The 20,651-nt window shown below is 43.7% G+C and overlaps 1 protein-coding gene across 5 annotated transcripts in view; it reads left to right on the top strand.

The window, feature by feature from the left end:
* The window catches only part of PPCDC (phosphopantothenoylcysteine decarboxylase), a 53,611-nt gene extending 35,188 nt beyond the window's left edge, over nucleotides 1-18,423 (top strand). For all 5 annotated transcript variants that reach the window (XM_074232737.1, XM_074232739.1, XM_074232738.1 and 2 more), the window contains 4 exons: nucleotides 6,186-6,281; nucleotides 7,616-7,744; nucleotides 11,682-11,850; nucleotides 12,229-18,423. In XM_074232737.1, coding sequence (XP_074088838.1) covers nucleotides 6,186-6,281; nucleotides 7,616-7,744; nucleotides 11,682-11,850; nucleotides 12,229-12,314 — 480 coding nt within the window. In that variant the 3' untranslated portion in view covers nucleotides 12,315-18,423. The remainder of the gene's footprint in view (nucleotides 1-6,185; nucleotides 6,282-7,615; nucleotides 7,745-11,681; nucleotides 11,851-12,228) is intronic.
* The last annotated feature ends 2,228 nt before the right edge of the window (nucleotides 18,424-20,651 follow it).

The following is a 20,651-nucleotide window of genomic DNA, read 5'->3' on the forward strand; positions in this document are numbered from 1 at the left end:
AAAACAAACTAGATGATTTTGATTATATTAAATTGAAAAGCTTTTGCACAGACAAAACCACTGTAACCAAGATCAAAAGAAATGTAGTAAACTGGGAAACAATCTTTACAACTAATGTTTCTGACAAGAGACTCATTTTTAAAATATGCAGAGAACTGAGTCAAATTAAAAAAAGGCCATTCTCCAATTGACAAATGGTCAAAGGATATGCAAAGGCAATTTACAGATGAGGAGATCAAAGCAATCCATAGTCATATGAAAAATCACTCTAAATCATTACTTAATAGAGAAATACAAATTAAAGCTTCTCTGAGGTACCACCTCACACCTCTCAGACTGGCCAATATGACCAGAAAGGACAATTATCATTGTTAAAAGGGTTGTTAGGGACACTATTACATTGTTGGTGGAACTGTGAACTCATCCAGCCTTTCTGGAGAGCAATTTGGAACTATGCCCAAAGGGCAATAAAAATGTGCATACCCTTTGATCCAACAATGCCACTACTGGGTATACACCCTGAAGAGATAATGAAATAGGGTAAAAACATCACTTGTACAAAAATATTTATAGCAGCCCTGTTTGTGGTGGCAAAGAATTGGAAATCAAGTAAATGTCCTTCAATTGGGGAATGGCTTAGCAAATTGTGTTATATGTATGGCATGGAATACTATTGTTCTATTAGAAACCAGGAGGGATGGGAATTCAGGGAAACCTGGAAGGATTTGCATGAACTGATGCTGAATGAGACAAGTAGAACCAGAAAAACATTGTATACCCTAACAGCAACATGGGGCAATGATCAATCTTGATGGACTGGCACATTCCATCAGTGTAACAATCAGGGAACAATTTGGGACCGTCTGCAATGGAGAATACCATCTGTATCCAGAGAAAGAATTGTGGAGTTTGAACAAAGACCAAGGACTATTCCCTTTACTTTAGAAAAAAAACAAACAAACGGATATCTTATTGTCTGATCTTGCTCTCTATGTTTCTTCCTTAAGGATATGATTTCTCTCTCATCACATTCAATTTGGATCAATGTATACCATGGAACCAATGCAAAGACTGGCAAATTGTCTTCTGTGGAGGGTGGGGGGAGGGAAGTAAGATTAGGGGGAAAATTGTAAAACTCAAAATAAATAAAACCTTTAAAAACAAAAAAGAACATCTGGCTTAAAGGAACTGAATCACCATGATGGTTCTATGATATTCTTAAAAGTTACTTCCTCCACTATTGTTTAGCACATTCCCTCCACAACTTAGTAGAAAATTGTGTGAACCACTGTGGCCAGATAATTGATCAGCACTTTAAAGATGCACCCTCTTCATTTGGTAGGGATCTTCGTTCATTGCTGGGTCTGTGCCCAGAGCCTTCCTGCTTGATAGATTCTGGTAGAGAGAGAGCTCTCATTGAATCCCTCAGCCATGCTGAGACATCAGAATAAAATTTTAGTGGCAGACTTCAAACCACACATGACTGTCAGTTCTGTGTTCCATGGGTTTTGCCCATTATTCTATTAGACTTAAGTGTTGTTTAAAAAAAAAGATCTGAACCTCACCTCCAAGGAAATTGCAAATTATTTGGGATTGATTTTGATAAAGTTGGGCAGAGGCCAGCCAATATTTAGATTTAATTATAAAATATTTTATTTTATTATTTTTTTAAGGAAGATTTTATTTATTTTGAATTTTACAAATTTTCCCCCATTCTTGCTTCCCTCCCTCACCCCCTCCCGAAGGCATTCTGTTAGTCTTTACATTGGTTCCATGTTATACATTGATCTCAGTTGAGTGTGATGACAGAGAAATCATATCCTTAAGGAAGAAAAATGAAGTATGTGATAGTAAAATAACATAATAACTTTTTTTTTCTAATTTGACGGTAATAGTCTTTGGTCTTTGTTCAAAGTCCATAATTCTTTCTCTGGATACAGATGGTATTCTCCATTGCAGACAGCCCAAAATTGTCCCTGATTGTTGCACTGATGGAATGAGCGAGTCCATCAAGATTGATCATCTCTCCCATGTTGCTGTTAGGGTGTACAATCTCACTTAGCATCAGTTCATGCAAATCCTTCCAGGCTTCCCTGAATTCCCATCCCTCCTGGTTTCTAATTATAGAATATTTTAAAAGAAATACAATTTTGAATGTAGCCATTGTTTAATAAAAGTTCCAATTTTTCTAAAAGTACATTTCCAATGCCTTCCTCTGATGTTCTATCATGGTATCCTATTAAGATCATACATCAATTTGGAGTTTACTGGTGTATGATATGAGAAACTGGTCTAAAACATTTTTCTGCCAAATTGTTTTCTAATTTTCCTAGCAGTTTTTGTCATTTAGAGAGTACTTAAGTAATTCAGGTTCTTGTGTTCATCAGACAAATCTGTTTTGTTCAATTGCAATGAGTCTTACTGAACCATTAATCTTTTACATATTTTTAAACAAGTACTAAATAGTTTTGATTACCATTTTTTTGGATATAGTTCGAGGTCTAGTATTACAAGTCTCTCTCTGTAAATCACCTATCTGTAGATAGTGTTTTTATTTTATTATCATGACCCATACACAAACAACTACTGTCTTTCCAATTATTTCTTAATACTCAAAATATACTCATCTTATACTTCCCTCTTTCTAATTCCCTTATTACTCTTGAGGTCACCTGTATCCTCCTAGTTACTCAAGCTCTCAACTTAGGTGTCTTTCTTGGTTCCTTATTCTCTTACTTTTTATATCCAATCAGTTACCAAGTCCTATTGATTCTACTTATTTTACATTCTTTTGTATAAATCCACCCCCCCCCCCCCATCCTCCAATGCTGCTTCCACCTTGGTAGAGACTCCTCATTCAGTCATGCCTAGACTATAACAGTTTTCTGGTTGGTTTTCTTGCCTCAAATCTTTCTCCAGTCCAGTCTGTCCTCCTCCCAGCTGCCAAAGTGATGTTTCTAAAGCTTCTGTCTGACTGCTTCATCTTCTTGTTCAGTAAGCTTCAGTGGCTTGCCATTTGCCCAAAATAGCCACAAATTTCTTTGTTTCGCTTTTAACCTTCCCTCTCTCTACATTTCTGTCTTCCTTCGCTTTATTCCCCTGCAGAGTCCAGGGACACTGGCTTCGGTGCTGTTCCTCAGATGAAAGCCTCTGTCTCCACACTGCCATATTCCTTACTGACCCTCTGCTTGGTGCCAGACAGAGACTCTCCTGCATAAAGCCTTTCCTGACCCCACATCATGTTAGCCTCTTCCTTCTGAGTTTTCTCCTAGCATTTCTTGTACATTGTTGCTTGCATATGAAGTTTAAGGTGGCTTAGAGCTCCTGGGAACAGGGCATTTATTTGCCTTTCTTTGTTTTTCCAGCTCTTAGGACAGTTCCTGGTCCATAGTACTTTAAGGGTGTTTTGTTGTTGTACTTAACTGTTTCTACATTGTTCTTTCTGTTTACATCATTAGAGTCATTGGTTCTTATATCACTTTGCCTCAATTCATATGTCCTCCTATGTTTCTCTATGCTCTTCATTTTTTACAAAAAATAATCTTCCATTACATTCATATTACTACATTGATTTAGCCATCCCCTATTGAAAGAACCACTACCAGCCCTTATCTACTACAGAAAGGCTGCTGTCAAGAGTTTTGGTGAACTTTTCTTTCTCTCTTTGATCTTCTTTGGCCATGTCTAACAATGGGATTGCTAGGTCAAAGGGTATGGATGTTGTAGTTACTTTTTAGACATAAATTCAAATTCCTGTACACAATTTTTGAACCAGCCAAGAGCAGTGTACTGGTTTCCCCAGCCTACCTTAACTCATATTGCATTGACTATTCCTGTCTTCTGTTGTTTTTGCCAAAGGAATATCTATAGGAGGTGACACCTCAGACTTGTTTTGATTTGCATTTCTCTTATTAGTGATTTGGGGTAGTCTTACATATAGTTGCTTATAATTTGCAATTCTTCTTTGGAGAACTGTTTATTTCTGTCCTTGGTTTCCTTATCAAGGGGAGTGATTCTTGATTTTTTTTGTGTTAGGTTCTTCTTTCTATACTTTTGGTATCAAACCTTATCAGAGACAGTTGATGCAAAGAATTTTTTTCCTGAGTTGACAGTTTCTCTTCTTATCCTAATTGATTTTGTTCATGCAAAAGCTTTTCAATCTCATGTGATCAAACTTCCCTAGTTTATCTGGAGAGGCACATTTCCTTTTAAAATAGATTTTTAATGATATCTTTTGCTTTATGTCACCTACATTTTCCTCTGCTTTCTACCCCCTGCTAGAGAGTATCCTTGGCTTAAACAAAGGCTAAAAGGGGGGGGGGAGGGTTGAACAAAACCAATTTATAACTTTAAGAAAGTCTGATATGGTATGCTATGTTCTATGCCTGTGGGCCCCAATCCCTGCAGAGGAACAGGGGGAGACAGGAGATAGCTTTTCATATCTTTTTTGCCTTTAGTGATATTAATACCACTCAGTTTTCATAGTTTTCTTGTCATTCTTTCAACTTATATCATCTTGACTAGCATTGGGAATGTGCTGTGGTGCCTCATCGATATGGGAAGAAGAGAAACCAAGGCCGTACTGACAATTAGTCCATTGAGATACAGGTTAGGATTTATCAGGTTATTGCATTCTGTTGCCAAGTGTCACATGCTGGTGCTTGCCCAGTGTTGATGATGCTCTGCAGTGATTCACTGATGTGGGAGCAAGTAAAACCAATTTGAGACACAGAGCAGATCATCTCCGATAGTATTGTTTCTTATAAATCAGGCCAAGGGGTGGAAAATTTCTGGTGAAGGCAAGTGAGAACGACACCTTGCATAGCAGACCCCTCACTATAATAAACATGATTGTGCATCTCACGCCTCCAGTCACTTGGTTGGTGGGTGAGGTCCTCTTCAATTCCATAGACTCCTAGTAGTAGTAGTATTATAGTCATTGTATATCTGGTTTTCTTAGCTCACTTCCTTCCCTTTTATCTACTTATCTGTCTCTTGAGGCTCATTGTTTCTTTCAGCACAGTAATCATTTATATTCATGTTTCCTAATACATGGACATCTAATTTCTTTCCAGTTTTTTCCTGTCATAGAATACTTCTGTGAATATTTGGTATCTGTGGGTCCTTTTTTCTCTTTCTTTGGCCTTAGGATTTTTACCTAGCAGTGGAATAGATTTTTTTTTTTTTTTTTTTTTTTAGTTTTTATAAGGCAAGGGGGTTAAGTGGCTCGCCCAAGGCCATACAGCTAGGTAATTATTAAGTGTCTGAGTCTGGATTTGAACTCAGGTATTCCTGACTCCAAGGCCAGTGCTCTATCCACTGTGCCACCTAGCCACCCCCTGGAATAGAATTTTAAACTCATTTTTTATGTGACTCCAAATATGTGACTTTCCAGAATATTTGAATCCTTTTATAAACCCATCAATAGTACATTTGTGTGGTTTTTTTTTTTGTTTTTTTGTTTTTTGTTTTTTGGGGGGCCATGGAGTTAAGTGACTTGCCTAAGGTCACATAGCTAGTAAGTAGGAAGTATCTGAGACCAAATTCAAACTCCTATCTTCCTGCTCTATCCACTGCTCCACCTAGCTGCCCCATACTTGTGTGCTTTTCTTTCCGCAACCCCTCTACCACTGTTTGTCCAAGAGGGACAAAATCCTAATGTTAACTGTTAGGGTTTCTGCTTCTGAGAAGTCTCAGCAGTGAAGCTAGGGGGTTCTTCTATGTCACTTTTTTTCGTATTTTTTTGTTTTTGTTTTTTTGAGGCAGTCTGGGCTAAGTGACTCCCCCAGGGTCTGAGGCTGCTTTTGACCTCAGCTCCTGACTCCAGAGGCTGTGCCTCCCAAATCCCCTTTCAGAGGAGCCCTCTCTCTTGTTCCTGCTCCTCTGCCTCCCTGTGCTAATGTGATGGGCGATTGCTAATTTATATACACCAGGAACCTTGTGACTCATTCCTCAACAGCTCAGTAGCCCAACCCACTCGCCTCCCCTTAGATGGGGAACTGAAACCACAGGCACCTGGTGGGATCTGACCTTAGGGCGGCAGAGGAAGTGCTGTGCCAATGTGAGGATGGGTTGTGGGGGCGTGGGGAAATCATCACATGGGGCCTGCAACCCTCTCGTACCTTCAGACCTGTAAGAGCCTGTTTTCTCTTCTCTCTTCCTCCTTCCTCTTTTTCCACCGACAGTTGGAAGTGGCAGTGTTGACTACGGAGAGAGCAAAACATTTCTACAACCCTTGTGATGTTCCTGTTACCATCTATAGTGACTCTGATGAATGGGAGGTCAGTGTTTTGGGGCTGGGGTCCAAACTCCTTACAGTTCCTGCTCCGTTCCATTCATAGCCATTCTCCTGAGCACTGCCAGAGCAGAACAGATGGTCCAGACACGTGCTGGTGGTCAGCCTCTCATGTGCAAAAGAAACATGGAAACGACATCCCAAGCTATCCACGGCTGTGCTCTGGGGCTTCAAGTCACTCAGAGCCCAGAAGTGCAGGGCCTGCTTCCAGGTGCAGGACTTTGACCTCTGAAGTTGAGTCCCCTTCTCCTTATCTTGGTTGTTGAAGCCACGAAGGAGCTCAGTTTGCATCTTTGTCCACATCACTTAAAACTGTCTTCACTATCCTGAGTTCATCCAGTTCTTTCCCTCATCCTGTCTGCACGTTTCTCATATCATACAGTAGGGAATTCCACCGTCTGATCCTCAGCCTTAAAGCAGAGGCTGTAGGCAGCTCTGCTAAGAGGTTTTTTAAGCCTTTAGACCCAGAAAAATGCTACTTGGTCCACAAAATATGCAGTTGTCTCAGCCGCCTCCCTTCCCTTGAACATTCACTCCCTTGTCTCTCCCCCTCCTTCCAATGGCTCAAAAACCCCAGCAGACTTGGAGCTCCCCCACTGGGAAGAGTATCCCCTGCGGTCTAAATGCTGAACCTGGGCAGTGTTGGCTTCTGAGGGCAGTCTTTTCTCTACACTGTCTCCAGCACCTGAAGAATGCAAATCCAAGATTGAATGGAAATGGAAATGGAAAGGAAATGACACAATTCTTGAGTTCCCTCAAGAATAAAAAACAAATTTAAGAAAGGGGGGTGGGGGGGGATGAAGCATGTTTGGGTTCCCAGCCTCCTCTTTCTAGGCAGAGGTTCTGAAGCTTTTCAGTGGTGTAGACTACTTTGGCAGGCAGGTGGAAGCCTGAGTCCTTCTAAGAAGGATGTTGGTTGTCCGTATTCCTAATTGAAGGAAATGTTAAATTTCATTTGGCAGTAAGTGAAAACAAAGAGGTATTTTTTCCCCCTCTGTGCCCTCAGGAGTTCTTTCAAGGTGAAGAACACCTGCAACTAAAGCCTTTGACCCAGCAGCTTTTGCTTTCCCTGGAGTGCACATGCACACCTAAGGGAAAAGGTAGGTGCTCTCCTGTTCATGCCTGTGTATTTCTGATGCAATCTGGCAAAGCCTTATTATTAGTCTCTATTATAAAATGCCGGGCCCTGTACCCTCAGTGTCCTGGCAGAATGCAAACTCCCTGAGTTCAGGGCTTTTCTCTGCCCAGCACAGAAATTTTACATAATAGGCATCTAAGAAGGGTGTGCCAGATTTGAACGAAATGACTTCCCATTTTCAGATGTGGACATGCCGCTCAGACCCTGTCCTGCATATTGACCTTCGGAGATGGGCAGACCTCATGGTAGTTGCCCCTCTTGATGCTAACACACTGGGAAAGGTGGCCAGTGGCATCTGTGACAACTTGTTGGTGAGTGACCCCTTGTACCCCTGCCTTCCTATTGAATTGACAGTGTCACTCTTGATGCTATCAACCTCTATGATCAGTGCAACAGGGGCCCCCAGATCCTGTGATTGTTGGTGCCTCTTCTTGCCTCAGGAGAAAGGGCTCATTCCTCAGATCTTATTCCCTTTGTGTGCAGGAAGGTAAATAGACTAACTGGCTGATGAACAGACATGCCAACAGCATGATCCATCATGCTTTGTCACTTTTTTCTATACTCTGTTTTGGACCCTCTATGATTGGCATGCTCTCTCTCTCTGTCTTTCTCTCTCCATGTCTCTCTCTGTCTCTCTCTGTCTCTCTCTCTCTCTCTGTCTCTCTCTCTCTTTGTCTCTCTCCTTTCTGTGTCTGTCTCTGTCTCTCTCTCTCCATATCTCTGTCTCTCTCTGTCTCTGTCTCTCTCTGTCACTCTCTCTCTCTCTCCTTTCTGTGTCTCTGTCTGTCTCTGTCTCTTTCTCACTCTTGCTGATATGCCATTTCATTATTTTTTAAAACAAATTGTTAAAGCCTGGCGCTCCCTGTCTCTATCCGGGTGATGGCACAGGGGCTCTCAGTGGGTCTCATCCACTTGTTGACTTGCTTCATTTCTGTTCTTTTTTTTTTTAAAGGTTTTTGCAAGGCAAACGGGGTTAAGTGGCTTGCCCAAGGCCACACAGCTAGGGAATTATTAAGTGTCTGAGGCCGGATTTGAACCCAGGTACTCCTGACTCCAAGGCCGGTGCTTTATCTACTATGCCACCTAGCCTCCCTGACTTGCTTCATTTCTGACCTGGAACAGTTTCCACCTTCTCAAACAACCTGGAGGCTTACCCCACCATGAGTGCTTTCCATAACGATACCACATTTAGTGTGGACACCTAGGGCTGCAGCTCAGGACTCCTGAGGTCTTCCTGTGCTTTCCACCTCCCTGGCAGTAAGGATAGCAAGCGTGGGCCACCCTGCATGGCCTTTTCTTTCTTTCCACCATTTTATATCTCCCCCCTCCACTTTCCCTCTTCTCCCCACCCACTGGCTTCCCCTTTCATCTCCACTTGATCAGTATGGTCTGAAAATACATATGTGAGATCAGATAAGCATGTTGACTTCCTCTCAGCCCTTACTCAAACACCCAACTGCTCTCTCTGTTTAGCTTGAAGTTTTAGCCACTGTTCTATGGAGCAGATTCTGTGTCACTTAGAATAAGTAATTTTGGCATGGTAGAGAGGGAGAGAGCTAGATATGTCATCTAATAGAATGTGTGTGGGGGAGGGGGAGCAAAAGCAAGACACGCAGACTTTAGGAAGTTAGGCTTGTCAGAGACCTAAGGGCTTCAAGGAAACTCTTGTCCTGGAAAGGATATCCTGGTGTTCTTAGGGAGAGCTTCATGCATACAAAAAGTGTGGACTGCACAGGACGTGGCCATGTGGCTGGATGCCCGTGGGGTAGGGGAATCTTGTGGTCAACGATTATATTTGGGTAAGAATTGATAGTGTGGGAAAAGGTCCTATGAAGCAGTGAGTCTCATTTCACATTGGGGGTTCATCAAGGTCCATTTTTTTGTAAGAAGATCAGAGCTTCTGCCCAGGGGATGTTTCCATGCCTCTTGATGCCCCCATTTAGGTTGGTAGTAATGAATGCTTTTCATGTCACATAAGAGATTAACTGAGATTCCCAGAGATAACGTAGGGCCCAGACTACAACCTAGGTCTCCTTCTTGGAATCCCAGTCTTCCTGCCCTGGTCTAGCATGCTTCCCTCTCAGAGCCAAGGTGCCCTGCTAATGGGGGGGATGGTGATTTTTCAGAAAATGACATGGTGGGGGTGAATCACCTAACTTTCTGCCTTCTGAGCACTGTGTGATTGGGAGCAGTGCATGGATTTGGGGGCCTGATTCTGCTCTGGAGAGAGATTAAGAAGAGTGGGTGCTTGGGGTTCCTGCCAGAAAGGGTGTATGCTGAGAGGCTGCTCCCTGAGTGGTTCAAATGGAAAGGGTTGGTGCAGGATCCCAGGCAGGTTCTGCAGAAGAAGCATGGCTGGGAGCCAAGAGGAAATGCAACTGAAACTGCTCATTCACTGCACATCTTTCCATTGTTTTATTGGTGGAGACCAGTGGGAAATTCTGGGGCTTGAGATAGGTTTTTAAAGAAGGTTGGCAGAGGTGGCAGTCTACTCTTCCATCCTGCTGGGTGGACCCTTGGAGTCCAAGATCAACCCCAGTAGCTGAGGGTGTCTGCTCTATTCTGGCTCCTCCTCTGAATAGAAACAGGTCCTGAACCTGCTTTCTGCTCCTAGTGTGACACCCTCATCATGGTGTCCCCCATTAGCCTTCCCATCAGGGACTATAGCAGACAGACCACTGAAGCCCAGAGTGATGGGGAGGAGGAGGAAATTGGGTAGCTCCTGCGTCACTGCACACAGAGTTAGAAGGGCTTTGAGATCATCTTGTTCCCGTGCTCTAGGATCCTTCAGCAAGGGAGTGGACAGCTACATTCGATTGTAAGCTCCCAGAGGGCAGGCATTCTCCTTTGCTCTTCTTGTATCTCTAGGGCTTGGCACAGGACAGGTGCTTCTCCAGTGGTTACTGATGGCTTGATAAGCCTGCAGAGGCTAGCCCAGGGCCCACCTTCTGGGGTAGCTCTTCATTAAGGACATTTCTATCTCTCTCTGTCTCCATCTTTCTCTGTAGCTTAAGTAGCTACATCAAATGTGGTATGATGGCTGCTGCATTCATGGCTCCTGCTCCATCTACTTGCATTATTTATCTTTCAGAGCTGTTAGGAGAATCATTCTTCATAAAGTATAACATGTAAATAAAAGGGAGCTCTTATGGCCTCCCTTTCCTCCAGAGAAGCTGCTGGTGTGTTCCCTTTGGGAGCCTTTGCTGTGTCTTACCACCCCTGGTGAGATGGCCTGGAGACCTGTCAGCCACCCAGCCTCTAATTGTATGGTTTGCAGTGGTGGAAGGCTTCTCTAGCTGGAGGCCTCTAGGGTATGGTGGTAGAGGACAATGGGAAGAATCCTGGTATGAATCCTGACTCTGCCATGGCTAACCTTGCCATCTCTGGTTCCTCATCCGTAAAGTGCAGATTAGATGAATAACTGCCAAGGTCCCTTCCAGTTCTGTAGCTGGGATCCTGGGACAAGTAATCCATTGCCCAGGGGAAGTCCTACATGGGTTTAGCCTCTTTGAGCTGGGGACAAACTTAGGGGAAAGATTAGGAGGAGGAGGAGTGACTGATGCCCTAGTAATTACTGAATTCCTATACCATCTTGTGGGAAGATGGGAAAAGAAAAGCAGATTGGCCCAGTGGAAATAAATAACTCTGCCTTCCTAGTTAAGGGATGTGAGTTTGAGGTCTATAATTGAACTTCTCAGGTTCCCTCTATGGGTGGGGCAAGTTCTAGGTGCAGCCTCTCTCTCTCTCTCTCTCAGGTGGTCATGAGGAAGGTACTTTGTAGAGACTAAAGTTCTGGGTAAATGAGTTATCATTACTACTAAGGAGCTTCCTGTGGAGTAGGGATCACAAGACATGATCCTCATGTATTAGTTAACAAAGAATATGAGACACTGTTTACTGAGTGTCAGATGATTAAAAATCCTAAGTGCATGAAGAGATCAAAAGGAGAGTTCCTGGGAGGGTTGCCATCTGTGGAAGCTTCCTGGAAAAGGTGGGGCTTGAGGGAGCAGAGGAGCTTACCCAAGCAGAGGAAAGAAGAGATGTTCCAGGCCAAAGGGCTAATGTACCTGAAAGTAAAGAGGTCAACTAAGATCCAAAGAGGATCTTAACTGGCAAGTGTCATATGGGCAGGTTAAGATGTTCTAGGCAATGGAACCTCTATCTGAGTAGGGAGATGGGTCCTTGACTAGAGTCAGAGGTCTTTTGACAAGAACTCATGGTAAGTGGCACTATACCCCCTTCTCACAGACCTGTGTCATCCGGGCCTGGGACCGAGCCAAGCCCCTTCTCTTCTGCCCAGCCATGAACACTGCCATGTGGGAGCATCCCATCACAACCCAGCATGTGGAACTGCTAAAGAGCTTTGGCTACACTGAAATCCCATGTGTGGCTAAGAAACTCGCATGTGGAGATGAAGGTAGGGCCTCCTGAGCCCCCCACTTAGGGTCTGGACCAGCCATTGCTTCTACTTGTCCTGTCCTGGAAAGCTTGTTCTTCCCCCATCCTATTAGACTGGTGCCTCCAGTCTTGGATAGATTGGGAGGGTCGGCCAGTGAGGCTCTGGGTGGGTCGCTCCAAGGATTCTGCTCTTCACAGGCTTCTTGGGGCAGTATGTTGGGGATAGCACCAGGATTATGGCTTTCCTGGCCCCTTTTCCAGTCCTAGAATTTGGGGGTGCTCATGTGGCTTCAGTAAAAGCCACCAGTGAATGGCAGAGGTGTGGCTGTCACTTCTCTGCAGGCCACAGAGCTTCTGCAGCCTTTTAGATTTCACTTTGCATGTCTTTGCTTTTCAGGTTTTGGGGCCATGGCTGAAGTCTGGACGATTTTGGGTAAAGTGAAAGAGATCCTCTTGGAGCGGGACTTGTTGCACCAGAGTTGATCCCAGAAGTGGCTCATGTACCAGGCTGAGCTCAGCCAGTTTTCCAGGGAGAAGAAACAGTAATGCTGATAAAATCTGGACCTGGGGAAGTCTGGGCTGAGCCCTCAAGGTCTACTCTATCATACCCAGGCCATGTGCAATCAGAAAGTAGCCAGGATGATGAGGGGCCTCTTGGAGGATTCTCAGGTCTAACCTGAGGCTAGACTGGAGCATTGCTTACCTGGTATTGGTTTCCCTGCTCAGGAGCAGATTGGCCAGTAGGACAGAGGAGCAGGGATCCAAGGCCATTTGGCTTTCTTTTGGGGTTCTTCTGGGTGTACAGATGGCAACCCTCTCTAGCTGCCTCACTAAGCACTGCCTCTGTGGAAGATAGTCAGGTTCTCTGATAATAGTTTGGATTGTTTTCCTGGAATATGGGGAAGCTGGTATTTATCCCAGTGTTTCATATATGTTGGAGGGTTGGGAAATTGAGATAAAAGACTCATGTGTGTCACGTGGGACTGTTTTTAGACTCATTCTTGGCCCAAGATCCACAGGCCAACTGTGCTCTTTGCTGTTTGGTTGATGTCTTGGTTAACAGCCTTCAGGTCCAGACCTCTTTGAAGAGCAGGGAGATGAGGTTTCTGTTCTCATCTTGTTCCTTTCCTATAAGTGACTTGAAGTCATAAATTATGCCTCTTACCTTGGCGTAGCCCCATGGTGCCAGCACAGTACCCCTATCTACTAGGCCTTCAGTAAATTTTGAATTATTTCATTGGAATGTGAAATGTCATCTGCTCCTTCCTTGCAATGTGGGTCTCCAGGGAGAAGCCTCAATCTGAAGGTCTGTAGATATGCCCCCCCCCCATGACCTCCAAAGCAGGGACTGAGGTGGCAGGACAGTGGTTCTCCCAAGGGAAAGTTTCCTGTTTCCTCACAGTGGCCTTGTAGTCAGTTGTCCTGTCCTTTAGGAAGAGATTTGGGAAATCCAGAAGGATGAGGAGGGTGAAAACCAGAGAAATAACATTTTTTGGTGAGGATTAAATTCCTCATCATTTGGTGCTAATTTCCCTGTGCCTCCAATGTTCATCAGTGCCTCCTCAGTCCCCATGGCATGGTGGGAGCAGAGCCCAGGACCCCTCCTTGGGGCTCCTTACTGTTCATCCTTCCTCCTGCATCTCTGCTCCCCCCCCCACCCCGCTGCAGCACAGGTCCCACAACCTCACCTGAAGGTTAGCTGTTGTAAGACGCAGAGAAGCCCCCAGACCCCAGACAGCACACTTGGCTCTCTCTGCTTTTTGTTGCTCCCTGGTGAGGAAAGTCTTGTTCTCATTCTTCTCTTCTGAAGCAATGGGAGCATCACAAGTATTGTTAGCCAAGAATAGTCAAGAGGTCTCATCCCAGAGTTGCCCCAGGAGGGCAGCATCTCCACCATGGGCACCAGTCAGATGCTTTCACTACTTCTTTGCTTAATAGAATTGTACCAAGAGAATAAAATCAACTTGGGGCATAAGTCTAAATAAAGAATTCCAAGGCTTTTGTTTGAGATGTCAACATTAGGATCAGAATTCTACAAGAGGTCACATGGATCAGTGAATAGATCAAATGTCATTTGAAGTATTAATTTCAAACTCTTCCTCCAAGAATTTATTGCAAGAATTGTTATTAAGTTGAGAATTTTTCAGGCATGTTCCTTTTCCACCTTTGAGGAAGGTGAAGTGACTTGTCCAGGGTCATACATTGCAATACTAAATGCCTAAGACCAGATTTGAACTTAGGGCTTCATGACTCCCAAGACAAGTCCCTTATCCATACACCATTTGTGTTCTTCCTAGGCCTCACTATTTTATAAGGAAGCTCATTCCATTGTTGAATAGCTCTCCACACTTCAGAAAATTCTTCCATTGAGCTGAAATTTGCTTCCTTGCAACTTTTACCAATTCTCTCCAGACCCTCACACCTCTGGAACCATGTCATCAGCCGCATGAGTGTCCCTCAGGTGTCTGTGCTTCTCTCTCTCTCTCTCTCTCTCTCTCTCTCTCTCTCTCTCTCTCTCTCTCTCTCTCTCTCTCTCTCTCCTGTATCCAAACCATGTTGGACCTGGAGAGCTGAGTGTCCTGGGGGGAAGCCACAACTTTAGCTTTCTCTGTCACCCTTTTTAACTGGTGTCCTTTCTGTTCCAAAGGTTTTGCCTATGCTGTGAGTATAGGGAAACCAGTAGCTCTGACCTTCAAAATCTCAAGGGCATTGGCTGATTTTATTCTGGAACTGAGAGAAGTTATGTTCTCTGTGAATGTGGCTCCTGCTTAGACTCCTGTGGACCTTTTCAGGGAGGGCTTCCATGAACATAAAAAGCAGTCTGTGTGATCTTTTAAACAGTCACTGAGACTTTGGTCAGTAGCCTTGGCAACAAGAGCAGCCACAGATCTGTTTGTCCTGAGGGTGGGTTACCTGGTGTCAGTGGACAGGAGGTACTTTGGGGTTACAGTGATATTAGTTATGGCCTCTATTCTCAGGGACCTTAAAAACTAGCCAAAGTGATGGGATAAGACCAGAAGTGTGAACATGGATGGGTTTGACCTGCATTGCTGGAAACAATACCCACTAGATGAGAATGTGGATCTACTGAAGTTTATCTAATCAAGGGCTATATCAAAGCTGGGGTACAGACCATACAAGAGGAGGGCAGGTGTGATTGGGGAGCAACTGGACCTTCATATCTGGGTAGGATTGACATAGAGTGGAAACTGAGAAGCTGGCATTCCAGGCAAGAGGAATAAATTGAAGGGATGACAATAGGATGAACAACGAGAAGACCAGCCTAAGTAGGTAGATTTGGAGAAAGCCAGTTGAAAGATTGGAGATTTTCATGGGCTGGTGGAAAGAGCTCCAAACTTGGAGCTGGGGATCTGATACCTTGTGTAACCTTGGGTAAGTCATTCAATTTGGGGCTCCCTTTCTAAGGCCTCTTCCAGCTCCAGAGCTAATCTTACATTGTAGGAGATGGGGAAATGATAAAAGATTTGTCAAGGTTAGTGTCAAACTGGGCTTCTTAAGCCTTTTGTGTGTCAGAGACCCCCTCTGGAAGCCCATAGACTTCTTCCCAAATTAGCATTTTTAAACACATAAAATACAAAGGATTGCAAAGGAAACCCAATGTTTTTAAATAAAGATGTATATATCCACCTGTCTGTGGAAAGTTCAAACTTCCTTGGTCTTGACAGAGACTTGAAGCAAGCAGGGAGATCATCTAGGGACTGTCATAGCAATCCCAGGGGGAGGTGACTTTAAGGCCTGGGTTAAGGAGATAGCAACAGGAACATACCTAAAAGTCACTTCCATTAGGAGCAATAGTATTTGGAAATCGGACAGAAGAGCTTCCTGCTTGTCTGTTATGTCTCTGTGAAGGGGGAAATGGACTTCTCTTCCTGTAGAGCCCACAGTCCGAAGCCAACTGTCTTCATCTTACTAGAATCCAACTTTTCTAAAGCCTGTTTGAGAAACCTGGCAGGGAGCTCTTCATAAGGTTGCAGATAAGCAAATGGGCCTAATTTCACCTCTTCTCTCCCTTTCCTGGTCTTCCTTTGAGCCTTTGTTATGGTTTCCAAAGCAGCAGACAAACCAACTCTTGAGAAATTGCTTGGGGGAAGAGCTGGGGAGTGCGACCAGCAAGCCCTGGTGAGGGCTGGTTTGTATATGCTGAAGGTTTCCTGGTGGAACCCCACTTCTCTGGAAAGCATTGACATGTCACTGAGGCAACGCATCAGGCCTGGGCCTCACTTCTGTCACTGACTCATGTTAGAGGAAGGCATGGCCTGGCTGGAGTGGGTGGGCATGAGGACAGTGGCACCAGATCTCAGTCTTAGAGGCCACCCAGGAGCAGCCAGTGAATGTTTGGAGAGTTTGGTTCTATCTTGCAAATGTGGCTCCTCATGCTGGAACAGGCTAATCTTACTGCAGGCTTATCTATCCATATCACATGGTTGCCCCTTTGCCTGCTGACCTAGATAACAGAACCCTGCGGATTGTAGGCTGTAGCAGAGTCCTATGAGGTAATTGGGATTCTTGGAAGAACAAGGAGAGTTCAAAGGTGCCTTGTCTTTGTGTGGCAAAAGAGGAACTGCTGATGCCTCATAAAGCAATGAGGTTGGTGGCCAGCAGAGATGGAAGCAGCACACGCTGGGAGGAAAGCCCTGGAGAGACCCTGGAAAAGCAAAAGGAGAGCTAGCAAACTCTTGGATCTTGGACCCGAAACTTGGATCAGTCTTGTGATTTTTTCCAATGGTGCAGAGCTCATCATCTGCCAGACCTCAAGTTGGGAATTCACCCCATGTCCTGTGGGAGCATTTCAATGTTAATGAAAGCTGCTCAAAAGTGCTTTTCTGATAAGGGAAGATGAATCAGTGAGGACATGAGATGTCCCTCATCTGGAAATGAGCTGGGGAAAATTGGAATGATGGGGAAGGAGAAACTGGAGAAAATAACCTTAAGATTCCTTTAAAGGAAAAAAAGGAAGAAATGGTTGCTTTGAAGAGATCCATGAAGTTTTACTCTAAAAAATACAAATGGATATGTAGCATGTGCAGAGTTGTGACCAGGTTGAAAAGAGATGGAAGGGTCATGAGTAAAAGGGAATTGGTGTTCTTAGAAGAAGTCTGGACACACCTCTCTATCTCACTCCATTAGAAAGTAGAGTTGAAAATGCAAGAGAAACCCCTAAAAACTTGGATAAATGCAAAGATAAATCAGGAAACCTGAGCACTGGAGAATAAACCAGCAGTCTGTCTCTTGCCAGAACTGATGGAATTAAAATGCAGAATGAAACTTAGAAAATTTGGGAATTTGTTTTGCTGGACTAGGAATCTTTGCTATGATGGCTTTAATTTTGTTTTGTTGTTATTATTGCTCAATTAATGGTAGGGGGGAAAGGATGAGGGAGAGTTAATAAATGTTTTTTTTAAAAAAAACAAATACAAGAAAAGCCCAAGGGAAAAAAAAATGTATGTCTTGTGGCAAGTCAAAAGGAATTTTTTTTTAGATTTTTTTTTTGCAAGGTAAATGCCCAAGGCCACACAGCTAGGTAATTATTAAGTGTCTGAGACCGGATTTGAACCTAGGTGCTCCTGATTCCAAGGCCTGTGCTTTATCCACTACGCCACCTAGCCGCCCCCAAAAGGAATTTTTAGGTGACAGTAAGCCTTGCCTCCATGTCTGTTAAGAATCTTCATGCCATGTGGACTTTTCTAACTCAATGGTTTGTTGCCATACTTGGAAGGAGGATGGGGTTTGGTGGTAAGAACAGTGGGATAAGAGTAGGGGTGTGAGACTTGGGGGTGGAGAATGAGGACTTCTGCAATCTTTTTCTGTCTTTGTTGTCAGCTCCCCATGTAACTTTGAATTGTGCTCTCTTCAGGCTAATGGGGGGTCTCTTCAAAACACAATTTATTTGTCCCTTTTTCTCTAGCAGATAGACTTGGGCTATTGGTTCTTGGGTTTATATTGAACAGCTAACGCAGGTGGATAAAATAATTGATCTTTCCCCCCCCCCCCCCCACACACACACACTTCAGGCTGTGTACAAAGCTAAATTGTTGGTCAAAGACAAGTCTCTCAGGGCATCAGTTTCCTCATCTGTAAAACAGGGGCAATTCTTAAACTCAGTACATCTTAAGGTTCTATTTAAATACAGATTGTTATTTTATACGTCTACTTCCGGCTATTCTCAGGCAACTTTCAAATTAAAAACTGTATTGATTTCATGTCATGCAAGTAGAAGGTCATAGTTTTAGAATTGAAAGGGACCTTTAAGTAATTTACTCAAGGTCTCACAAGATTTAAAGGTCCATCCCCAGAGTGTGAATTCACCACGTTCTAGTGTACCTGCCTGCTTTGCCTTCAGCCAGACCCCGCAGTGGTCAAAGGAAACAATCAGAAAACACTTAAATGTTCCACTTTGAGAAACCACACTAAGTACATTAGGACTTTAAGAGAAAGGAGAGAGATGGGTGCTTGAGAGGTTGGGAGGGCTTCAGGGAGGAGGGGGAGTTGAGCTCATGAGATCCCCTTCAGAGCACTGGGTCCTGTTCTGCAGGCCACATTCTAGAGTCCCCTCAGAGCTTACAATCCATACAAAAACTGAAAGAAGAAAGGGGAGGGGACATAGTGAGGATGGGGGAGGGGACAGTGAGGATGGGGTGTGGGGACAGTGAGGATGGGGTGGGGACAGTGAGGATGGGGGTGGGGACAGTGAGGATGGGGTGGGGACAGTGAGGATGGGGGTGGGGACAGAAACTTAAGCTGGTGGGAATGGGAAGAAGATTGACAAGAAGTAGACAAAAAAAAAACCCACCTGAAAATGAATGAGCTGAATCAACACCAACAGGATGAAGACTTGCCCCAAATCATCCACATCATGAGTAACAGGACTGAATCTGAAACTGGGTGATTTTATCCCATGTCCGAAGCTCTTTCTGTCATTCCCCATGAGTCCTAACCAAAGAAACTCAAACAGGAGGATTTTGTCTCTGATGGGCTACTGCTGATTAACTTTCCAGTCACCCAATGATCCAGGGCATATATTAGATGGTAAGTAGAAGATATATGTGTGAAAGATCAAGATATGGATGCTGAATGATGCTGCATCATTAAGATGACTTAATCTAACTAGGATGATTCAGTGCATCCAGCTCCAGACAAACAACAAATCTTAAGTTCTACTATTTTGGGTTCTTATTACCCCAAATATTGGTGCGGACAGGGACTCTGCTATCCATGGTCAAACACTTGTAGTCTAGGTCAGTGTCACGTTACAAGTACAGGAGAAGTCAAAACAAGTCCAGGTTCTGACCCTTTCAGAGTTTAGTGTTGGACAACAAAAAAAGACTATGCTTAGAGGCCAGGAGAGTGACTTGGATGGCATTATCCAGTAAGTCTAAACTATTGCCATAGCATTAATGAGGGTTTAGGTAAATTCATTAATAATGAATTCAGGGATCTGTGATAGAGAATACCAGAGGAAAAAACTGAAGAACAAATGAAGATCAAAGATTATTTTCAATTTTTAAAAAAAGTCATCCTATGTATTACATAATTTTGCCATCTCAAATATTTTCTTTCTTAAGGATATTTTTTTCTCTCAACACATTCAACTTTGATATATGTATATCCTGGAAACAAATGTAAAGACTATCAGCCTGTCTTCTGTTGGGGGGGAGGGGGGGAGGAGAGAAAAATTGTAAAATTAAAAACTTCAAAGAACAATTGATAAAAACTACTATAGTATATAATGGAAAACAAAATATATTAAAAGATAATGAATTCAACATAGATTATTTAAGAGAAGGAATGTTGGCATCTCTACTGTAAAATAGTGTTATAATCTAGGCTTAGACTAAGTGCTTTGGAGAGTCAGAGGAGGGAGAGTTGAATGGCCTCCAAGAAACTAGGCCGGGAAGGATTGGTAGAAATGGATTAGGTCATAGAGTTAAACCTGGAAGGGGCTTTGGAGGTTTAAATGTTATGGAAAATCAGCCAGTCAATAAGTGCCTATTAGGACCAGATACTGTGCTGAGAATTAAGAACAAAGGAACAAAGGGCCCTGCCCTCAAGAGTTCTCATTCAAGGAGCTCATACAAGGAAACAGTGTAGAGAAATAGGTATGTGTGGGTAGAAGGTAATCTTGGATGCACTTGAGGCTGGAAGGAGCAGGAAAGCCAGTTGAGGTGAGGGAGAGCATTGCAGTGCTTGGAGGGTAGCCAGTACTAGAGGGAGCTCCTCCAGCTCCGAGGCCAATTGGTAAGACTTGAACTCTACAACCCCCATAGTTTTTAAGAGGATAGTAGATATAGAGCTGGAAGAGACTAATCCAAATCCTGCATTTTACGTATGGGGAAACTGAGCAATCCAAAAGGGTTGTTGAGTCACACAGGTAAAATATGGTAGGGTCAGAGTGCCAACTCAGCTCGTTTTTGACTACAAATCTAGTTTCTTTCCATCATATCACATTAGCTCTGGTAGACCCCATTTGCATTTTATTAATTTGCACTTGCTAATAAACAGCTTTGAAAGTGAATGAAATGTGTGTGATGACTCCTTCATTCGACTATAAGCTCCCTAAGGTGGGGATATGTCCAACATAGAACTTCTTTGGTGCAAAGTTTTGTACTTGATGGGCACTTAGTGAATATGGACTGACTAGTCAACTTCTCTCTCTGCCCCTCCTTAGGTCACATGTTCAAGAAAGACAACACCCTCAGAAATTTAGAGTTTCTCAGAAATACAGCATCCCCAGAGAAGGGGGAAGTACGAAATAGCACATGTCCCCTTTCTCACATGAGGCCCTAGAGGTATCACACAGCA

The sequence above is a fragment of the Macrotis lagotis genome, chromosome 4 (genome assembly GCF_037893015.1).
Source record: "Macrotis lagotis isolate mMagLag1 chromosome 4, bilby.v1.9.chrom.fasta, whole genome shotgun sequence".
Classification (NCBI taxonomy): Eukaryota; Metazoa; Chordata; class Mammalia; order Peramelemorphia; family Peramelidae; genus Macrotis; species Macrotis lagotis.